The sequence below is a fragment of the Myotis brandtii genome, unplaced genomic scaffold (assembly GCF_000412655.1).
Source record: "Myotis brandtii unplaced genomic scaffold, ASM41265v1 scaffold529, whole genome shotgun sequence".
Taxonomy (NCBI): domain Eukaryota; kingdom Metazoa; phylum Chordata; class Mammalia; order Chiroptera; family Vespertilionidae; genus Myotis; species Myotis brandtii.
The window spans coordinates 565298-580905 of NW_005369934.1; the positions used below are offsets into that span (position 1 = coordinate 565298).

Sequence of the window (15608 nt, forward strand, 5' to 3'; positions counted from 1 at the left end):
CCACAAGCCAGGCTGATGGCTGCCAGTACAGCGGTGGTGGTGGGAGCCTCTCCTGCCTCCTCAGCAGCGCTAAGGATGTCTGACTGCAGCTTAGGTCTGCTCCCCGCTGGCAAGTGGACATCCCCCGAGGGCTGCTGGGCTGCCAGAGGGATGTCTGAGTGCCATCTTAGGCCCAATCCCCCCAGGGAGCAGGTTTAAGCCAGCAGGTGGTCATCCCCTGAGGGGTCCCAGACTGCGAGAGGCACAGGCCGGGCTGAGGGGCCCCCGCCCCGAGTGCACAAATTTTTGTGCACTGGGCCTCTAGTCCTATATAATAAAGAGGCAATATGCAAATTGACCATCATCCCAACACACAAGATGGCCGCCCCCATGTGGTAAAGATGGCCACCACAAGATGGCCAGCAGGGGAGGGCAGTTGTGGGCGATCAGGCCAGCAGGGGAGGGCAGTTAGGGATCGGGCCTAAATGGGCAGTCGGACATCCCTCGAGGGGTCCCAGATTGGAGAGGGTGCAGGCTGGGCTGAGGGACACATACCCTGCCCCCCGTGCACGAATTTCATGCACCGGGCCTCTAGTATATATATATTTTTCCATTGATTTCTTTGAGAGAGTGGAAGAGAAAGGAAAAGACAGAGAGAAATATCTGTGTAAGAGAAACACATCTATTGTTTACCTCCTGCACACGCCCTGACCAGGGCATGGGCTGGGGAGGATCCTGCAATCAAAGTACATGCCCTTAATTGGAATCGAACCTAGGAACTTTTGGTCCACAGGCCGACGCTCTATCCACTGAGCCAAACTGGCTAGGGCTTCTTTTAATCTTCACCTGAAGATATGTTTATTGATTTTTTAGAGAGAGAGAAAAGGGGAAAGGGGGAGAGAAAGAGAAATATCGATCTGCTGCCTCCCAGGGATTAAACCCACAACCTAGATATGTGCCCAGACTCGAACCTGCAACCTTTTGGTGTATGGAATGACTCTCCAAGCAACTGAGCCATCTGACCTGTGCCATTTTACATATTTTAAATCCAGATGAAATTTATTTCTGTATATTGCATGAAACAGAGATTCAACTTAACTTTTTCTTGATAGAAACCAGTTGTGCCAATATCTTTTATTAAATGTCTAAATTATAACCTTGTCACATATAGAAATTTTCATATATTTTGGGACTAAATCATGGTTCTATATACTGCTCTACTGATTTGTCTACTCAATACAATAGCACCCTGATTTAACTTTATATTAGTTGTAAAGGTTCTTGTGCTATCTGTATCTAGTAAGGCAATTCTTACTGTTCTTACATTTTTCTAAGCATGTATTTTTTCACATAAACCTTATAAAAATTCTAATTAAAAAACGATCAGGATTGTAATCAAGCTACATTAAATTCATATTTTAATTTTTAAATAATTTAACTTTTGTCTGGCCGATGTGGCTTAGTGGTTGAGCGTTGCCGCATGAACCAAGAGCTCAAGGTTCAATTCCTGGTCAGGGCACATGCCCAGGTTGCGAGCTTAATCCCCATAGGGGGCATACAGGAGGCAGCTGATCGATAATTCTCCCATCATTGATGTTTCTATCTCTTTCTCCTTTTCCCTTCCTCTCTGAAATCAGTAACAACATGTTCCAAAAATAATTTAACTTTCTATCTCAAAATGAAATGTGGTGTGCCTTTCCATTGTTCAGATCATGTTTTATGTGTTTCAAGAAGACAACCACCATTTTCTTCATAATCCTATTTCTTTCTTGTCAAGGTTTTTCCTAGGTTAATGTCTAATTTCACTGCTACTTAAAATGGAATTCCACCTCCTCCAACCATTTCTAGTTTAAAGTACTTACTTGCTACAACAGAGAAAAACTAATGAGTTTTGTATTCTTACCTTAACTTCATCTTATGGAATTCTTTTAAGTCTATTGGGGTTTTTTTTTGGCTTAGGAGGTTAATTTGGAGGTTAATTTTACTCAAATCTCTCAGTATTTCCAAATATATAAATCATATCACCTATGAGTTTTTCTCTTCTTTTCTAAAGCTTTTGAAAGTTCTCGTTTTCTTGTCGTATTTGCTTATACCTCCATTTTATTAAAAATAATAATAATAGACATACCTGGTTAACTTTTCTGTTAACTAAAGTTATTTGTGTTTGTAGTTTATGCTATTTACTATTGGTTTTTGTTAAACAAGCTATTGTATTTAAGAGTTTTTTTTTCTATCCATATCTTTACTTAGGGTGTTTGTAATGAACTAGCTGCTGAATTTTTCAAATTCCTTTTCACTGTCTATTAATATATCATAAGGAAACCCTGATTTGTTGGTCAATAGATAATCTATAATAATAAAAGCATAATATGCTAATTAGACCAGGCAGCCAAACGACCTTCTGGACATCCTCCAGGACGACCTTGCGGATGAAGCTGGGGCTGTGAGGGCTGAGGCAAGCCGCCATGGCTGCGAGGGCCGAGCCCCTTGCATGAATTTCATGCATCGGGCCTCTAGTATCAATATATTGGATAAAGCAAAAAACAAATACCACCAAAAATCCCACACTAGGCCCGACCCCCGCCACCCCCTGCCACAACTCACAGACACAGATAACAATATGGTGACTTCCAGAGGGAAAGGGTGTGGGGACAGGTAGAAGAGGAAATAGGGAGGGTAAATGGTAATGAAAGGAGACTTGACTTGGGGTGGTGAATACACAATACAATATACACATGATATATTTTTGTACACCTGAAACCCATATAATTTTATTAACCAATGTCACCCTAGTAAATTCAATTAAAAAAGAGAAAAATTCAAAGAAAAGGCCCATTTTTCCCCCCCTATAGTAACTCAAAGAAAAACTATTTTAGGCTTAAATCAGGATTTCTCAACCTTAGCACTATTGAAATTTGGGGCTGGATAATTCTTGGTAGAAGGAGGCTGTCCTGTGTATTGTAGAATGGTAGCAGCATTGCTGGCCTCTAGTCAGTAGATGCCACTAGCACCACCCCCTTAGGTGTAACAATGAAGATTGTCTTCAACCATTATCAAATATGTGCAGAGGCACCCCTGGTTGAGCAGCACAGGCCTAAATTATCCAGAAATAGGTTTCTCTACAGGTAAAGTAGAATTGAGTATTTATCTTTTATCTGATCTTCTTAATCAGAATGCAAAACTGAAAAGTGGTTTGTTATTTTGATGCCCTGAATATCTATCTGTTCAGTTCCATTTGATAGCTCAAAACAGGGAGTTTTTTATCCTATTCCTCTGGTTCTGGCAGGCTTGTTCCTTTGCTGTTCGTTATCTTTTCGACATTATAGATGCTTAATGATCTGTCTGATGTTCTATACCCTGTGAGGTCTGGATTATTTCTCAGTCTTTTGGGGAGGCAGCTATTGTGCTGCTGAAGTTACCATTCCTCCCTTTTAGGTTATCATCTTTTCTAATTTAAGACCCAAGCTGAGCCCACATAACTACTTGGAAAGGTTGGAGTCTCTGGTTGATTTGATCAGTATGGACACACAGTTTAGGAAGCAAAACTGTTGGCTTTGAGATTATAAATGTAATTGTTCAAAGGAATCCTATAATCACAAACTGTTTTTTACATACGTGCAGTGACTGGAAGATAGAAAACAGTTTGTTTTGGGAAGGATTTTACTATCTGTTTGAAGTAAAAAGTGGCTCTAGTATACAAAACATTTAAACCAAATTGTTATGCCTTATAATGCACTCTGCAAACATCAGTTCTGGGAAAATAAAGGCATCCTCCAAGGCAGGGTAATAAACACTTTTGGGAGTTGTAAACCCATGCAGGCTCCAGAAATATGTGCCTTCCATGGGCTGGAAAATTCTGAATTAACAACAAATAATGAGAGAGTGTGAAAAAGAATTCAAGTACACAGACTTTATTTTCACAAAGTTTATGATGTAGTAAAGAGGTTTAAGATATAAAATTGAGATTGCAAACTGATAGCCAGCAGGCTAAATTGGTACCATTGGGAAGGAGGACAGGGGAGACCAATATAATGCCTTACATTAAACCATTAATATATTAAGGAAACCCTGATTTGTTGGTCAATAGATAATCTATAATAATAAAAGCATAATATGCTAATTAGACCAGGCAGCCAAACGACCTTCTGGACATCCTCCAGGACGACCTTGCGGATGAAGCTGGGGCTGTGAGGGCTGAGGCAAGCCGCCATGGCTGCGAGGGCCGAGCCCCTTGCATGAATTTCATGCATCGGGCCTCTAGTATCAATATATTGGATAAAGCAAAAAACAAATACCACCAAAAATCCCACACTAGGCCCGACCCCCGCCACCCCCTGCCACAACTCACAGACACAGATAACAATATGGTGACTTCCAGAGGGAAAGGGTGTGGGGACAGGTAGAAGAGGAAACGGAGGGTAAATGGTAATGAAAGGAGACTTGACTTGGGGTGGTGAATACACAATACAATATACACATGATATATTTTTGTACACCTGAAACCCATATAATTTTATTAACCAATGTCACCCTAGTAAATTCAATTAAAAAAGAGAAAAATTCAAAGAAAAGGCCCATTTTTCCCCCCTACAGTAACTCAAAGAAAAACTATTTTAGGCTTAAATCAGGATTTCTCAACCTTAGCACTATTGAAATTTGGGGCTGGATAATTCTTGGTAGAAGGAGGCTGTCCTGTGTATTGTAGAATGGTAGCAGCATTGCTGGCCTCTAGTCAGTAGATGCCACTAGCACCACCCCCCTAGGTGTAACAATGAAGATTGTCTTCAACCATTATCAAATATGTGCAGAGGCACCCCTGGTTGAGAAGCACAGGCCTAAATTATCCAGAAATAGGTTTCTCTACAGGTAAAGTAGAATTGAGTATTTATCTTTTATCTGATCTTCTTAATCAGAATGCAAAACTGAAAAGTGGTTTGTTATTTTGATGCCCTGAATATCTATCTGTTCAGTTCCATTTGATAGCTCAAAACAGGGAGTTTTTTATCCTATTCCTCTGGTTCTGGCAGGCTTGTTCCTTTGCTGTTCGTTATCTTTTTGACATTATAGATGCTTAATGATCTGTCTGATGTTCTATACCCTGTGAGGTCTGGATAATTTCTCAGTCTTTTGGGGAGGCAGCTATTGTGCTGCTGAAGTTACCATTCCTCCCTTTTAGGTTATCATCTTTTCTAATTTAAGACCCAAGCTGAGCCCACATAACTACTTGGAAAGGTTGGAGTCTCTGGTTGATTTGATCAGTATGGACACACAGTTTAGGAAGCAAAACTGTTGGCTTTGAGATTATAAATGTAATTGTTCAAAGGAATCCTATAATCACAAACTGTTTTTTACATACGTGCAGTGACTGGAAGATAGAAAACAGTTTGTTTTGGGAAGGATTTTACTATCTGTTTGAAGTAAAAAGTGGCTCTAGTATACAAAACATTTAAACCAAATTGTTATGCCTTATAATGCACTCTGCAAACATCAGTTCTGGGAAAATAAAGGCATCCTCCAAGGCAGGGTAATAAACACTTTTGGGAGTTGTAAACCCATGCAGGCTCCAGAAATATGTGCCTTCCATGGGCTGGAAAATTCTGAATTAACAACAAATAATGAGAGAGTGTGAAAAAGAATTCAAGTACACAGACTTTATTTTCACAAAGTTTATGATGTAGTAAAGAGGTTTAAGATATAAAATTGAGATTGCAAACTGATAGCCAGCAGGCTAAATAGGTACCATTGGGAAGGAGGACAGGGGAGACCAATATAATGCCTTACATTAAACCACCCTCACATTCCAGTAATAAATTCTATTCAATTTTGGCATATAATTCTTTTTATATATTCCTGGATTCTATTTGTTACTATCTATTTAAAACTTTTAAATCCATAGTCATACGTGAAATTACTCAAGTTTGCTTTTTTGTTTTATCTTTATTAATTTTAAATATTAAAATTATGCTAGGTTCAGAAAATGAGTTTGGGAGCTATCCAACATTTTTAAAAGATTTTTCTTGTTTCTGAGACCCAGCAAATCTTTTAGTGATTTATCTTGAGAAAACAATAGTCAATGTGCCTGGAGGTACAAAGGTGTTCAATACAGCACTGTGTATAACATAAAAAAAACACACAAAAAACTCCTAGAGAGCAGGCAGACAGCTGGGGGAAGAATGGGTGTTGGAAGTGATTGAGCAAAAAGAGAGAGAGAACTCATGGGCATGGACAACAGTGTGGTGATTGCAAGGGGTTGCAGGGAGGTTGGAGGAGGTGTGGAGTTGGAAGAGGGCATAGAGGGAACAAATGGTGATGGGAAAAATTAAATTAAAAAACAAAACAAAATAAAACAAAACAAAAAGAAACCAAACAAAACACCCAAGAAACCAAAATAACAAATGAAAGAAAAGCTCTGATATAATTTGCCATTAAGAACTAATTGTTAATCAACTACAATAAACACACACAAAAACATTCAAAAACATGGAAGCTAAATAGCTTGCTATTAAATAATGAATGGGTTATCAAAAGAGATCAAAGAAGAAATAAAAAACATCCTGGAAACAAATGAAAATGAACACACAACAACCCAAAATCTATGGGACACACTAAAAGCAATCCTGAGAGGAAGTTCATAGCATTACAGGCCTACCTCAGAAAGAAAAAAAACATGTAATAAGTTATCTAACCCTACAACTTAAAAAGTTAGAAAGAGAAAAACAAGAAAATTCCAAAGTAGAAGGAAGAAAATAATAAAGATCAGAGTGGGAACAAATGACATAGAGATTCTAGCCAGACCCATAAAGAAACAAAAAGAGAGACCCAAATAAACTAAATCAGAATAAAAGAGGTGAAGTAACAACTCACCCCACAGAAATACAAAGGATTATAAAAGAATACTATGAACAACTATATTCCAATAAAATGGACAATCTGGACAAAATGGACAAATCTAGAAAAATAGAATTTTCTAAAACTCAAGCAGGAAGAATCAGAAAATCTGAATATGCTGATAAACTACTGATGAAACTGAAGCAGTAATAATAAAAAAAAAACTTCCAGCAAACAAAAGTCCTGATCCGGATGGCTTCACAGGGGAATTTTACCAAACATTTAAAGAACTATCACCTATCCCCCTCAAACAATTCCAAAAAATTCAAGAGCAAGGAACACTTCCAAGCTCTATGAGGCCAGCATTACCCTAACTCCAAAAGCAGATAAAGACACTACAAAGAAAGAAAATTACAGGCCAATATCCCTGATGAACATAGATGCTAAACTCCTCAACAAAATGTTAGCAAATCGAATCCAGCAGTACATTAAAAAGATCATATCCCATAACCAAGGGTTATTTATTCCAGGGATGCAAGGCTGATACAATATTCGCAAGTCAATAAATGTGATACATCACATAAACAGATTGCAAGACAAAAATAACATGATCATATGATCATAGATAGAGATGCAGAAAAAGCATTTGACAAAATCCAACACCCCTTTCTGATAAAAACTCTCAGCAAAGTGGGAATAGAGGGATCATACCTCAACCTAATAAAAACCACATATCACAAACCTATAGCCAACATCATACTCAATGGGCAAAAACTAAAACCATTTCCCGAACTACAGGAACAAGACAGGAATGCCCTCTTTCACAACTCTTATTCAACACAGTACTGGAGTCCTAGCCATAGCAATCAGATAAGAAAAAAAAAGGTATCCAAATTGGAAAGGAGGAAGTAAAACTGTCATTATTTGCAGATAACATGATATTGTACATAGAAAACTCTAAAGACGCCATAAAAAAATTACTAGGTTTCATAAATGAATTTGGCAACATAGCAGGATACAAAATTAACACCCAGAAATTGATGGCATTATTATATACCAATAATGAACTCTCAGGAAGAGAAACTAAACAAACAATCCCATTTACCATGGCAAAAAATGGAGGTAAAAGACCTGTACTCAGAAAACTACAAGACATTGAAAAAAGAGAGAGAGGCAGATATAAACAAGTGGAAGAATATACCATGTTTATGGATTGGCAGACTCAACATCATTAAAATGTCCATACTAACCAAAGCAATCTATAGATTCAATGCAATCCCTATTAAAATACCAAGGGCATATTTCACAGATCTAGAACAAACACTCCAAAAAAGACCCCAAATAGCCACAACAACCTTGACAAAGAAGAACAAAATTGGAGGGATTACAATACCAGGTATCAAGTCATACTACAAAGCCAGTGTACACAAAACAACCTGGTACTGGCACAAGAACAGGCATATAGGTCAATGGAACAAAACAGAGAACCCAGAAATCAACCCAAGCCATTATGCTCAATTAATATTTGACAAAGGAGGCAAGAGCATACATTGGAATAAAGACAGTTTCTTCAATAAATGGTATTAGGAAAATTGGACAGGTAAATGCAAAAAAATGAAACTAGATCACCAACTTACACATACACAAGAATAAACTCAAAATAGGTAAAAGACAAATGTAAGTTGTGAAACTATAAAAATATCAGAAGAAAGCAGAGGCAGCAAAATCTCAGACATCTCTCATATCAACATGTTTGCAGATACATCTCTTAGGGCAAAGGAAACCAAGGAGAAAATAAACAAATGGGACTACATCAAAATAAAAAGTTTCTGCACAGCAAAAGAAACCATCAACAAAACAAAAAGGGAGCCCACTGCATGGGAGAACATATTTGCCAATGATATATCCGATAAGGGGTTAATCTCCAATGTATGCAGGGAACTCATACAACAAAAGGAAGACAAACAATCCAATTAAAAAATGCACAAAGGACCTAAATGACACTTCTCCAAGGTGGACATACAGAAGGCCAAGAGACATATGAAAAAATGCTCAAAGTCACTAATCACCCGAGAGATGCAAATTAAAAAGACAATGAGGTATCACCTTACACCTGTCAGAAAGGTTATTATCAACAAATCAACAAATAATAAGTGCTGGCAGAACATAGGGAAAAAGGAATCCTAGTACACTGCAGGTGGGAATGTAGACTGGGCCAGCCAATGTGGGAAACAGTATGGAGTTCCCTCAAAAAAATTAAAAATGGAACTCCCATTTGACCCAATGATCCCACTTCTAGGAATGTATCCTAAGAAATCAGAAACACCAATCAGAAAGAATGTATGGCCCTAGCCAATTTGGCTTAGTGGATAGAGCATTGGCCTGTAATAGAAGGGTCCTGGGTTTGATTCTGGTCAAGGGCACATGCCGAGGTTGTGGGCTTGATCCCCAGTGTGGGATGTGCAGGAGGCACCCGGTCAATAAATCTCTCTCATCACTGATGTTTCTATCTCTTTCCCTCTCCCTTTGTCTCTGAAATCAATAAAAATATTTTTTAAAAAAGAACAAAAAGAAAGGATGTATGCACCCCTACGTTCATAGCAATACCATTTACAATAGCTAAGATCTGGATAGAGCTCAAGTGCCCATCAGTAGATGAGTGGATAAAAAAGCTGTGGTACATTTACACAATGGGATACTATGCAGCAGTAAAAAAGAAGGATCTCTTACCCTTTGAGACAGCATGGAGGGAACTGGAGAGTATTATGCTAAGTGAAATAAATCAGTCAGAGAAAGACAAGTATCACATGATCTCACTCATATGTGTAATCTAATAAACAAAATAAACTGATGAAAAAAACAGATCCAGAGACACAGAAGCATGAAACAGACTGTGGAATCTCAGAGGGAAGGTGGGGCAGGGTGGATGGGTGGGAAGAGGTCAACCAAAGAACTTGTATGCATAAATGCATAACCCAAGGATACAGACTATAGGGTGCTGAAGGCCAGGGGTGGGGGTAGGGGGTAGGACTAGAAGAGGACAATGGGGTAAAAAAGAGGACATATGTAATACTTTCAACAATAAAGATTTAAAAAAGACAAAAACAATAACTGATTGTTAGTACTCTCTCTTATGTGTCACCTTCCAGTTCCTTCTTCATAATATTTTATATAAATTGTGCTTCACATAAGCACAATATGAATTAATACAATCATGGTTCAATTATTAATAACTCTAAACCAATAAAATATAAAGTAAGAATGCTAGTGATCTTTTGTGTCTTTTCTTAGCAATTCTAACTTGAACTTCAAGAAAAAAAATTTAATATTTACTAAATGCTACTCACATGAAGAACTGGAGAATTCTAGAGCAACCAAATTATGTATAAACTAGAGGCCCAGTGCATGAAGGCTGGTCCCTCAGCCCAGCCTTCCCCCTCTCACAGTCCGGGAGCCCTCAGGGGCGGGAGGCGACCCGGCCATCAGGGGAAGGCGATGCCCCCATCACACCTCTGCTGCTGCCACTGCCGGCAGCGCAAGCCTCGGCCGGCCCTGGTTACCTGAGCCTCGAGTGGCCTGGCAGCTGCCATCCAAGGCTTGCGTGTGCCTTGGGCCGGCCCTGGGTGGCTGAGGGGCTGAGGTGACTGGGTGACGCCATCTTGGGGCTGTGGACGTCACCATCTTTGAGGGCGTGACAGTCAATTAGCATATTCCCTCTTTATTGGCTGTTGGCACCACCATTTTGTGAGGGTGTGATGGTCAATTAGCATATTCCCTCCTTATGAGATAAGACTAGAGGCCCGGTGCACAAATTCGTGCATGGGCGGGGGGGTCAGCCTCCTGCCCCTATGGGGGCCGATTGGGGCTGGGCTGGTTGCGGGGAGGGAATGTGAGAGGTTGGCCGCTGGCCCCGCCCCCTGTGCAGGGAGCAATTGGGGGCTGGGCTGTCCGGGGGGAGGGGCTGCAGGAGGTTGGGGGGCCCATTGGGGCCATGATCGGGCTGGTTGGCCACCGCAGTGCACGTTATAGCAACAGGTCATTCCGGTCATTCTGTCATTCTGGTCGCTTGGCTTTTATATATATAGATCTTACTAATATATATTCTAGATTTTGGATTACTATTGGATTGTTTTTGCTATAAAAAACCAAAAGAGTAGATTTAGAGCAATTTTCTAAAATCTTAGAACACTTTTTTTGATATCACTGCACAATTCTTACAGGATAATATTAACCACTGTAAATGAAAGGAACAGACCCCATGTTTATATGAAACATACCTGATCTTCATAACCTTCAATTTTTACTGGAGTAAACTGGTCCAAGTTATACTGTGCAAATGCACTACAAAAGAAAAAGGCCAATTACTAAAAATTACTTACTTAATACCCTTTTAAAAAATCACAGTCAGACAATTCACCTGTCAACAAAAGTCACATGGCAAGTTAAATAAAATTATAACTCTCCATTACTGATACACACACACACACACACACACACACACACACACACACACACACACACACGAGACCCAGTGCAATTCATGCACTGGCGGTGGGGTGGGGGGGGAGGAGGGTGTCCCTCAGCCCGGCCTGCCCCTTCTCAGTCCAGGAGCTCTCAGGGGATATCCTACTGCCCAGTTGCCTCTATGGGAGGCAACTGGGCAGATCAGGGGAAGGCACCACCCCCTCACCCCGCCGCCGCCGCTGCCTCTGACCTCCCTCTGCGGGAGGCGACTGGGCCTATCAGGGGAAGGCACTGCCCCCATCACCCTGATGCTGCTGCCACTGCTGGCCGCCACGGCTGCTGGCCCTCCTCGGCCCTTGCAGCCACAACCCCTGTGGATTTGTCTGGAAGATGTCTGGTCTATCCGGTCTAATTAGCATATTATCCTTTTATTAGTGTGTGTGTGTGTGTGTGTGTGTGTGTATGTTAATCCTCATCCAAGGATATTTTTCCCATGGATTTTTTTAGAGAGAGTGGAAGGGAGGGGGAGAAACACAGAGAAAGGAACATAGATGTGAGATACAATGATTGGTTACCTCCCACAGGCGCCCAACCGGGACCAGAGATCAAGCCTGCAACCAAGGTACGTGCTCTTAACTGGAATTGAACCTAGAACCTTTCAGTCCATGGGCTGATGCTCTATCCACTGAGCCGAACAGGCCAGTGCATGATCTTATATTTTTAAAACTGATGAATGATATCTAGCTTTCAATGTTTAGCAAAAGAAAATTAAATGAGTTAATGTAATTAGTCTCTTCATTCAAAACCCTGAAAATAAAGGTTATCCCTCTATAAGATACATATCCAATTATTCAGGCATATATTTAGTATAAAACATACCAGAGAACAAAGTAGGTGCTGTGAGAGAGCAAAGAGCAATTAGACTGATCCTATAATAAAAGGTCTTACAGTTGAATAGGAGAGATAATAGATAAATAAATGTAAGACAGAGTAGAAAGTACATAAGACAATGACCAGTAAAGCATTATGGAGAACATATATATTTAAATTACATTCTGCTGAAGCAAGGGTAAGAAGGGAAAAGAATTAGGAGTGATTTTATAATGGATGTGATACTGAGAAATAGCTCTGAAATAAGAGGTAGGCTCTCTGGTCTTAAAGAAATTGGAGGAATTGGGAGAAAAGAGAATACTATTATTTCAATGACAAGGACCAAGATGAGCAAAACACACAATAGGTTAGGTTCAACAGCACAGAAAGCACTAAGCTCAACACCTAGCACATAGCAGGTGTTTGGTTATAGTTACTGAATTGAAAGGCTAGAATGATGGAATAATTACTTCATTTGGGAGGCAAAGAATAATCAGAGAAGTGTTTTGAGAAAGGATAACCTAGAACTACTGCTAAAAAAGATTAATTTGGCAGCAGTGTGTATGACAAATTGGTCAGTGAAGCAACTGCGGCCAGAACTGCAGAGAACTAGGAAATGGTGATGAGAGAGATCTAATCTAATCTACTTGGAAGCTTTTCAGATTACTCTGAATGGCAAGACATCCACTGAATTTTCAGGTATTAGCTACTAAGTCTCCTCTAGAGAGGAATGTTTGGTTGACCAAAGCAACACTGATGAGTTAACAAGAGATTAATAAATGTAAAAATAGCAAAGTAGAATTAAATTACCAATTATAAATTCCCGACACTGCATGTTCAAAGATGGGGGTAAATATAGAAATGCATGAAGGGAGGGGATAGTGAAAGAAGTATCTATTCATTTCTGATTTTCTTAATTCATTAAAATTCTAATTTTCCTGGGAATAGCCTCAATACAGCCAATCATGTAATAATCCTTAAATGAATTTATCTCAAAAGTATGTTTAAGATAAAAAACAAACAGAAAGTACAGTCATGCACCATGTAAAAATATTTCTGTCGATGAATCATATATATGATGATGGTCCCATATTAAAACGGAGATGAAAATATCCTATCACCCAGTGTCGTCATAGCCCAATACGGTAATGCGGGTGTAAAACAAACCTACTGTGCTCTAGTCTTATAAAAATGTAACAGTACTTATGTAAAGTACAGTACATAAATACTTTATAATGACAATAAGCAAATGTTATTCATTTATGTACTTACTATGCTATACTTCTAATTGTGATTTTGGAGTGTACCCTTTCTAGTTATAAAAAGTTTGTTGTAAAACTATGCCGTATTATGCCAGCAGCCTCAGACGTTTTGCTTTCCCGTTCTTGATTCTATCATTTCTCTTGTACTTGATTTAATCTTGTGTTGTTTTGTGTAATAACATGCTGTACATGTTTGTAGCCTAGGAATAAGAGGCTATAGCATAAGCCTGGGTGTGTAAGTAGGCTAAACCATCTAGGTTTGTGTAAGTACGATTTTGTATGACAAAATCGCCTAATGACACATTTCTCAGAACACATGTCCCTGTTGTTAAGCGGCACATGACTGTATTCTAAATCACTAAAATTTAGGATTAATTTTCTAGTAAAAGACATATTTAAATAATAAATATGGATAGTAATTTGGTCTAAGCTTTTTACTAGCCCATAATAAAAACTCCATCTATTAATTCAGGAATAAGGGAATAACAGGGAATCTGAAAAGGAGACAATGAATATGAATAGATTAAATTTTAACATAAATGCTCAAAGCAAGTTAAATAGGTGACAATTATACAAATAATTAAAAAGGTACTAACTCTGTAGTCACAATATAAAATATCTATGTTTTGTTTAAAACGTGTTACTAACTAATATGGGCCCCATTTACCTCATCTATAAAAAGAAGAGTTTGGGCTAAATGACTTCCAAGGTACCTTCCAGTTCAGAAAACTTACTCCATCCACCCACTCATCATTCACTCACCCAACCCTCCATCCATGCAAATATTAAGGTGTAAAGCACTCTACTAGACACAGTGAAACGACGATTTCTCTGCCCTTGTAGAGTTTTATTAGCCCAATGATCGTTTTTTAAAAATCCTCACCCAAGGATATTTTTTCCATTTATTTCTATAGAGTGGAAGGGAGGAGGATGAGAGAGGGAGGGAGGGAGGGAGAGAGAGAGGGGGGGGAGAGAGAGAGAGAGAGAGAGAGAGAGACACACATTGATTGGTTGCCTCCCATATGGGGACTGGGAGACCTGCAACTGAGGTATGTGCCCCTGACCGGGAATCATATTCGAGACCCTTTGGTCTGATCGCAACGCTCTAACCAATGAGCACCGGTCAGGACTCAATCATCCATTTTTAAGTCATTTGTTCCTTTATTTATATTTTTACACCCTTTACCAATAGTCATTCACCAATCACATCTTAGACTCTTCACCTCAGTTTAGCTACATTATCCCCCTTATTTACTATTAAAATTGTATTTATTCTTTAAACTCAGCTCAAAAAACAACTCTAACAAACAGAATAAACCTAGAGACATAGAAGCATGGAATAGTCTGAAGAGTCTCAGAGGAAAGGTGAGGATGGAGGGTGGGGGTGAGGAGAGATTAACAGGGGAACTTACATGTATATATGAATAGTCCAAGAACACAGACAATAGTGTGATGAAGGCCTGGGAGGGTTGGGTGGGGGTAGAAAGGGGTCAACGTGGTGGGGGTGGGATGGGGGACATCTATAATACTTTCAACAATAAAGAAAAAATTTTAGAAACAAAGAGAAAGAAAAAAAATACTAACTCTAACTGGAAATTAAAAATTTCTTCCTTTGGGGTCCAAAGGCCTTTGTTATGCCTCTATTATGATAATATCTGACTTCATTTGGCCTGATGTCTGATTCTATCACATCATCACAGTAAAGTTTGGCATTCATGTCTGTTGAATAAAGGCTATTTCTGGATATTTCAAAGTGTGCTAGAACTGAGAATACCAATTCTTCAGTATGTCTAATTTTACTATAAAGCATACTAAATTTGTCTCATTTAGTAAATATGCCCAATTAGACCCACTCTTAAGAATAATAGCCAGGTTTTTCCCCCTTACAAAAAGGTAGAAAGAGAAAAAAATGTTTAAAAGAGTTAAAGAAACATGAAAAAGGTAGAAGGAGGAAAAGAAGTACATATATGTGAGAAAGAGATGTATAAAGGAAATTCAATATAAAAAAATGCAATTGTAGAAGAAACGAAACTATGGCTATCCATTTACTCCGGTGAAACCGCCACTAGGACATATCTACACTAATAAAAGACAAACATGCAAATTGACCGTACCTTTGCTATACTTGAAGCCACACCCACCAGCCAATCAGAGCGACTACATGCAAATTAACCCAACCAAGATGGCGGCTGGCAGCCACGGAGC

General features: G+C 39.2%; 1 protein-coding gene across 1 annotated transcript in view; it reads right to left on the bottom strand.

Moving 5' to 3' along the window:
* The window catches only part of CAPZA2 (capping protein (actin filament) muscle Z-line, alpha 2), a 50593-nt gene that overhangs the window by 18938 nt on the left and 16047 nt on the right, over window positions 1-15608 (bottom strand). The window contains exon 4 of the mRNA XM_014548923.1: window positions 11085-11148. Coding sequence (XP_014404409.1) covers window positions 11085-11148 — 64 coding nt within the window. The remainder of the gene's footprint in view (window positions 1-11084; window positions 11149-15608) is intronic.